The sequence below is a fragment of the Bos indicus genome, chromosome 21, assembly GCF_029378745.1.
Source record: "Bos indicus isolate NIAB-ARS_2022 breed Sahiwal x Tharparkar chromosome 21, NIAB-ARS_B.indTharparkar_mat_pri_1.0, whole genome shotgun sequence".
NCBI classification, from domain to species: domain Eukaryota; kingdom Metazoa; phylum Chordata; class Mammalia; order Artiodactyla; family Bovidae; genus Bos; species Bos indicus.
The window spans coordinates 45812902-45820840 of record NC_091780.1 but is presented as its reverse complement, the minus strand read 5'-3'; the positions used below and the strand labels follow the sequence as shown (position 1 = coordinate 45820840).

The 7939-nt window shown below is 51.4% G+C and overlaps 1 protein-coding gene across 1 annotated transcript; it reads left to right on the top strand.

Annotated features, from left to right (window-relative positions):
- Positions 1-4231: 4231 nt before the first annotated feature.
- NFKBIA (NFKB inhibitor alpha) lies at positions 4232-7650 on the top strand. The gene is made up of 6 exons (XM_019983808.2): positions 4232-4577; positions 5212-5320; positions 5648-5858; positions 6247-6335; positions 6459-6719; positions 7083-7650. The coding sequence occupies exons 1-6, from the start codon at positions 4351-4353 to the stop codon at positions 7128-7130; spliced, it is 945 nt and encodes a 314-aa protein (XP_019839367.2). The 5' UTR covers positions 4232-4350; the 3' UTR covers positions 7131-7650.
- The last annotated feature ends 289 nt before the right edge of the window (positions 7651-7939 follow it).

The following is a 7939-nucleotide window of genomic DNA, read 5'->3' as shown; positions in this document are numbered from 1 at the left end:
TTATTTTCACATCACTGCGAAAGTCCTGACAGCTGTTTTTCTATGAAAAATGCTCCAGAGCATGGGAGCCCCAGGTTCTGAGAGGGATGGACAGAAGTGGTTGCTAACCACCACAGGAGGAAAGAAGACTGGGATTCGAGGCAGAATATAAATTCAGAATTTCACAGCGGGGCATCCATCAGCAGCCTGCCTGTCTTGCTTGCCCTCCAGGGCTCTTGTCATAGCTCTTCCCTCTTCCAGCCTGGCCGCAGTAAGCCATGGACAGCCTTCTTCAGGAGCTTGGTTTGCTGGAGCTAAAACAAGTTTTGGCAACTGACACAGGACACCCTGCCCATGCTGTTAAGAAAAGTCAAATATGTTGGACCACCTGGTTGAACTTATAGAAAAATCCCTATGCTGCCAGGCCACTGGACACTTCAGGCAGGAGGTTCAGTCCACACTGTGCATTCCCCACCCAGGAAGAGCACATGAAGTGCCTGCAGCCAGCCCCCAGGCCTTAACGGTGTTCCTTTTCCCATGGGGGTGGCTCCTGCTGCCAGTGAAGCAAGCAAGCATCACTGGCCATCCTGTCCATGATGCTTGCTTCCCCAGGGCTGCTCCTGAGCCACTTCAAGCCTAACTTATTCTTTTGCCTTTTATATTAAAAAAAAAAAAGAAAGAAAAGAAAGGAATTCCCTGACAGTCCAGTGATTAGGACTTCACTGCTGGGGCCCAGGTCCAATTGGAGAGGTACTGCTGCTGCTGCTAAGTCATGTCAGTCGTGTCCAACTCTGTGAGACCCCATAGACGGCAGCCCACCAGGCTCCTCCATCCCTGGGATTCTCCAGGCAAGAACACTGGAGTGGGTCGCCAGTACCTTCTCCATTGGAGAGGTGGGGACAGAACTAAGATCCCACAAGCTGCCTGCCACAGCCAAAAAAAAAAAGGCTTTTATATGACTTTAAGAGGTTTTAACATCTTTAAAATGGTCAAGATTAGCTAAAATTCTTCACAGTGAGGTAGGGAGGACTCTTAAGTGTATAAAGGTCTTTCTAAACCAAAAGTCAGTTTTTCTGTCTTCTGCTCCATCTGTTGCTGTTTTCTGACTTCCCCAGTATGTTCTCTGTCACCCAAACTGTAATGTTTGCTGATTTAAACCCTTTAGAGCATATGACAGAGAAAACCGTTTGGATCACATTACCCAAAACTGTCTCCCTGGTTTCAGGAAAACAAAAGGTACCTCCTTGGGAATCCCCACTAGAGGGACAGATCATCAAGGCTCAGCACCTCCCAAGAGTTCCAAGTTCAGTTCAGTTGCTCAGTCATGTCCGACTCTTTGCAACCCCATGGACTGCAGCATGCCAGGCCTCCCTGTCCATCACTGGAGTTTACTCAAACTCGTGCCCATTGAGTCAGTGATGCCATCCAATCATCTCATCCTCTGCCATCCCCTGCTCCTCCTGCCTTCAATCTTTCCCAGCATCAGGGTCTTTTCAGAAGTTCCAAGGCACCATGACAAATCACTGACTACTAGGCCTGAATCTACCACTAGGTGTCACACTAAACAATCAGGAATAAAGACCCCCCAGTTGCCCAAGGCTGCAGCAGCAGCAGCTGCAGAAAACCACCGCAGGAGGTGCAAAGAAACATATTCCTGAAATACTTTGGACTTATGCAGTTTTTTTCAATGATCGTTTTCAAACCTGCAGCTGACAATTGTCTTCTAAGGTACCTTTGTAAGTGGGGCAGTCAGAGTTTGCTATTTCTGTACCTTTTAAATGTATTTTTTATATATGAAAATAGAGAGTTAGATGGGGGAACATCTACTCTCTATTTTACCTAACAATTGGAGTAGAAAATACTTTGCATATTTTTCAAATTATAGTGTATTCAGTCTCATTTTCACAAAGTGTTTTCAAAAGTGTTAATATCATGACTGTTTTGGCCAAACAGGTTGGGATAGAAACTAGATAAACTGCCATGGAATGTCAAGGTAAATTTATCTGCACCTGTTTCTTTTTAGGAAAGTGGGAACAATAGTTCCTTACTTACAAGATTAGTTCTGAGAACTAACAATGTACAGCAGAAATGTTGGAGCCCTTCAAAAATTTATACCATGATATAAGAGCCGTGGTCACCCTTAAGCAAAGATACATGAGCATTTGTGATCAAGTAATACAATTTTTAATCTGGAAAAAAAATCTAAACAGCATTAAACCCAATCTTATTATAAAAGCAGGTATCCCATAGCAAAGGCAGCTAATTTCTCCAACTAATATGCAGGTAATTAGAGGTAGAGCTGGGAACTGAGGTCTCCTCAGTTGCACCTCGCCTAATACGTATTTGTGTATCACAGGCCTGCAGAGGACATGTGGATTCTACCCTGAGAAGTTTTCATTTTAATATATGACCATTACTACCCCGACAGTTTTACTTTTTTTTTTTTTTTTTTTAGTTTTACTTCTTGATTTTACTTTTTTCTCCCCCTCATATTTTGTCTCTCACTCTCATTGACCCAGATTCCCTACATTCAGACCCTGGGGGTAGGGGAATGGAAAGGGGAGATGAGGAACAGATAAGGCTTGGTTAGTACATGGTCGGAGAAGGCAATGGCAACCCACTCCAGTACTCTTGCCTGGAAAATCCCATGGACGGAGGGGCCTGGTGGGCTGCAGTCCAGGGAGTCGCTAGGAATCGGACACGACTGAGCGACTTCACTTTATTTTTTCACTTTCATGCACTGGAGAAGGAAATGGCAACCCACTGCAGTGTTCTTGCCTGGAGAATCCCAGGGACAGGGAAGCCTGGTGGGCTGCTGTCTATGGGGTCGCACAGAGTCAGACACGACTGAAGCGACTTAGTAGCAGCAGCAGCAGTACATGGTCAGTTAAGCTGAAGATGATTGCAATGATCACCAGAAATCTTTGCAAAACTACAGAGGCTTCTTGGGACCTATTCTGAAGAACTCTGAGCCAAGTTTCTTTATTTTGCCTGGACCAATTCTAGAAATAGATGAATGCATACCGCTCACTGACTAGGAGGTGGGGGTGGGGCAGGGAGCCTAGGTTCTATTTCTGCAGGTGAGAGGAGGGTGGTGAGCCTGGAGTGGCTACCCATAGGGCAAGCATGGGGCCCATGCAGGTCTCTCCCAGGCAGGAGAGCAAGGAGCCAGCAGAGGCAGGATGAAGGGCACCATGGGCTGCCTTGAGCCCCCTGCACTATGCGTGGCAGCTAATTTCTTAGCCATCCATAAGGCCCCATCTTGGATAAGGCACTACTCTACCCATTCTTCAGCTACCTTCCCCAAATGCTTCTGCAAAGTCGCCCAGCGGAGCACCCAGAAGTAGGTTCAGGGTCTGTTCCCTGCAGCAGCACAGCGCAGAGCGGGGAACCCGACCTCCATAATGATTTCCTTATTGCAAAGGATCTACAACCTCTGCTACAAAGATTCATACCTTGCTTTCCTTGAAAAATACCATGGTTGTTTTCACCGTTTTCCTGCATACAGGGCAGAGTGCTTGCTTCTCCCCCAGTCAACAGGATTGCTAATCCCGAAGAAATGATTTGAGGGTTCCCCAATCATTTAGGTTTTTAATGCCAAAAGCTTTAGAAACTTCTACCCGACGGTCGGGGTGGAGAGTGGGCTGGAGGTGGCTATTCAGCCGGTGCCTACAATGCTAAAAGCCTGGTACTGGCAGGAAGGCAGAGGCAGCCGACCTTCCACCGACCAGTGCGTCCTCCCCGCAGAGAGCTTTGGGGAAGTGAATCCCTACACCCGGCCAACATTTCCACTCGCGTTTTCAAAAGATTAAAAAAAAAAACGGAAAAGACCTGCAGGTCGGTAAACCCCAGTGAAGAACCAGCCTGCAGGCCTGCGTCTTTGGGATCTCAGCAGCTGACGACCCTAAATCAAATCGATCAAATCGGGAAAACCCAGGGAAAGAGCGCTTCTTGCAGAGGGCCAGGATTACTGTGTGCAGGTTGCAGGGAAGTACCCGGGGAGGGGGCCCGGTCAGGAGGACTTTCCAGCCACTCAGCGTTCATCAAAAAGTTCCCTGTACATGACCCCAGTGGCTCATCACAGGGAGTTTCTCTGATGAACCCGGGCGCGGGGTTTAGGCTTCTTTTTCCCCCTAGCAGAGGACGAGGCCAGTTCTCTTTTCTGGTCTGACTGGCTTGGAAATTCCCCGCGCCTGACCCCGCCCCGGAGAAATCCCCTGCCAGCGTTTATAGGGCGCCGCGGCGGCGCTGCCGAGCCCACAACAGTCCTAGCCCGTCGTCCCGCCCGCCCGCGACTCCGAGAGCAGCCAGCGCGCAGCGCAGCCCGCGGCCCGTGCACCTGGGGAGCAGCGCCCGAGCCTTCACCGCGCCATGTTCCAGCCTGCCGAGCCCGGCCAAGATTGGGCCATGGAGGGCCCCCGGGACGCGCTCAAGAAGGAGCGGCTGCTGGACGACCGCCACGACAGCGGCCTGGACTCCATGAAGGACGAGGAGTATGAGCAGATGGTGAAGGAGCTGCGAGAGATCCGCCTCGAGCCGCAGGAGGCGCCGCGCGGCGCCGAGCCCTGGAAACAGCAGCTCACCGAGGACGGAGACTCGTAAGTGTCGCGGGCCCGGGTGGCAGGGCCGGGTGGAGGCGCCGGGCCTGCAGCCCCAAGCGCGGGGCCCGCGCGGCGGCCGCGCACCGGGGTTCGTGCACCGACCCCGAGGCTGTGCAAAGGTGCACGGCTGCCTGCGGGGCCGGGTGATGGCGAGCGCAGGGGGGGGGGGGGGGGGGGGGGGGGCTCGGGGGTTGGCACTGGTTCCCGGGGCCGTGGTCCCGCGGCTCTGCGTTGCAGCCGCGCGCACCCCGCGCGCGCACACCCCCGTGCGGGTCCCCTCGGCCGGAGGCGGGGCGGCGGCGGGGACGCGAAGTCCCCGCTTGCATAAGGGGGGCGGGAGTTTCTGCCCCGCTGGCGGGCGCCGCGCAGCCGGGAGGGGAAGTACAGGGCGTTCCGGCACGGCGAGAGGGCGGGGCGGTCTGGCCGGCGCCCGCCGCCGAGCGCGGGGGGGGGGCCCGGAAAGTCCCTGGGCGCCTGCCAGGAACACTCAGCTCATAATAACCTCGCGGAAAACACCGCGGCCTCGGCCTCCAGAAACCCCGGCCTTGCGCAATCCCCCGCGGGGCGCGCCTCCCCGGGCCCCACGCAGTGCACTCACCAGCCCTGGGGGTTTTCCCTCTCTTCCTCTCAGGTTCCTGCACTTAGCCATCATCCATGAAGAGAAGGCGCTGACCATGGAAGTGGTCCGCCAAGTGAAGGGAGACCTGGCCTTCCTCAACTTCCAGAACAACCTGCAGCAGGTACTGCTCTCCCGCCGCGTACTCTCTCTACTGCTCTGACCCTGAGATAAAACCGGGTCTTGCACATGATTTCTAGATTAACAAAGATTTGGTCATTATCTACCCTGATCTTTTACACCTGCGTCAGCCAGTATTCTAGAACAGAAAATTCCATTGATTTGGAGAGGCCTTTATGAAGCCCATCTGGGGCCTCTGGTATTTTGCCTTGCCCCTGATATGCGCCTGGGAAAAGCAGCACCCACAACCAGGATCTCTCTGGGGTTCAAGGGAACACAGATGGTGGGTTGGATCCATGGCTCATCCTTTTTGTCCCTCTTCTGTTTGTAGACGCCACTCCACTTGGCTGTGATCACTAACCAGCCAGAAATCGCTGAGGCACTTCTGGAAGCTGGCTGTGATCCTGAGCTGCGAGACTTTCGAGGAAATACCCCCCTACACCTTGCCTGTGAGCAGGGCTGCCTGGCCAGTGTGGGAGTCCTGACTCAGCCCCGGGGGACCCAGCACCTCCACTCCATCCTGCAGGCCACCAACTACAATGGTAAGTCTGGCTGCCCTGCCCATCAGAGGGCAGGTGAGGTATACACAGGGGAGGCAGGCACTTAAGGAGTCCAGGCAAGGCCTAAGCTCTCAACATGTGAAAGATGGAGAATACATATATAAAGGCCTAGTTGATGCCTTTCTAAAGTCCATTCAGAACCCAGATTCTGGGCTCTTCAAATGAAGAAGAATGTGTCCCTTAAAAGAATAGGGACATATGTATACCTGTGGCTGATCCATGTTGATGTATGGCAGAAACCAATACAATATTGTAATTATCCTTCAATTGAAAATAATAAATTAAGAAAAAAAAATAGGTGAAAGCTTCTGCTTGAGAAATGAGTGTTGAAACAAGTGGTTATAATACTGTCTTACTTTTGGTCTTCTAGGCCACACGTGTCTGCACTTGGCCTCTATTCATGGCTACCTGGGCATCGTGGAGCTGTTGGTGTCCTTGGGCGCTGATGTCAACGCTCAGGTGAGTGCCTCACACCTTCAGATGGGGTACATCAGGCCAGCCTGGTCCTCAGTGCGAGGGCTTTTGCTGCAAGCAGAACTTCCAAACTCAGCCGTAAGCATCTTGAATTCCTTATGGTTCCAGGAGCCCTGCAATGGCCGAACTGCCCTCCATCTGGCAGTGGACCTGCAGAATCCCGACCTGGTGTCACTCCTATTGAAGTGTGGGGCTGATGTCAACAGAGTCACCTACCAGGGCTACTCCCCGTACCAGCTCACGTGGGGCCGCCCCAGCACCCGGATACAGCAGCAGCTGGGCCAGCTGACCCTAGAGAACCTTCAGACACTGCCGGAGAGCGAGGATGAGGAGAGCTATGACACCGAATCAGAGTTCACAGAGGACGAGGTGAGTCCCAATTAACTTGTTCATGGCTCTGCAAGAAGGAAGAAGAGAGGCCATTCTCCCTCCCCCTTCTAAGGCTCCTAGAGTTCCTCCTTATCCTGAGGGTCTCAATGTAATGAGCCTCTCAAGCTTGAGTATGTGTAAGCAGAATCCCAAGAGCATGTTTTTTTTTTTTTTTTTTGCTCTTCTTGAAGGAGAGGATCCTTAAAGGAAAGCTCCCTCAGCCCAGAAAATTCATTTACATTCAGTGTATAGAGAATGGAGTCCAAGAACACTTGAGTTATTTCCAGTAGCAGCCCTCCCCATCATCCCAGCACCCTTGGCAAAGCCCTGCGAGTTTAACCTGCCTTTTTTTTCTCTTTTTAGCTTCCCTACGATGACTGTGTGCTTGGAGGCCAGCGTCTGACGTTATGAGCTTCAGAAAGAAGCTAAAAGAACATGGACTTGTATATTTGTACAAATAGAGAGTTTTATTTTTCTAAAAAAAAAAAGAAAAAAAGAAAAAAAAAGGGAGGGGTGTACTTATAACCACACTGCCTGGTCTGGAACATTTTACTCTGGATTAACCCTCAGTTTGTCATTTTTGTGAACTCTGGAAGAGGGGGCAAGAAAGATCATTGGAATTCAGAGAAAACCTCTTTTTTAAATGTCACCTTTGGTGGGGTTTCAGGGGGAAGGTTATTCAAAATTTGATGAAAGGACTCTTATTTATTATGCTTATTGGTTGAATCACCATGGATTCTGTGGCTGCGCCAGTTGAGTGACATGTAACCATCAGGTGTGTTGTTAAACCGGTCGGGGGGGTGGGGTTAAAAGTCACTACCTGTCAAGGTGTGTGTTCCCCTCCTGTAAATAGTGTACATAGTGTATTTTGTCAGTAATTATTTTGGTACTTTTAAGATGTATATTTATTAAACAGATTTTTACAAACAGAGTTATCCTGATCGTTTTCACTGGGCTGCTGTGGGTCTCCTACACTGAGAGTCATTCAGTTCCTAGGCGGAGGCGGAGGTGGAGAGCATGTGGGAGAACTCACCACAGCCACGGAACCCTCTCACAGAGCAGCTTCTCACACTGTCGACACCAGCCTCCCAGCTGGGCTTTGCAGGCAGCCCCGGCCCAGTGCGTGGGAGGGAGGCTGTTCTAAGGTGATAGGAAACATCAGTCTCAGGCTTGGGGCGGGCAGGCTGTTTGGCCTACAGCTGGAAGGCTCTTCATTGTCG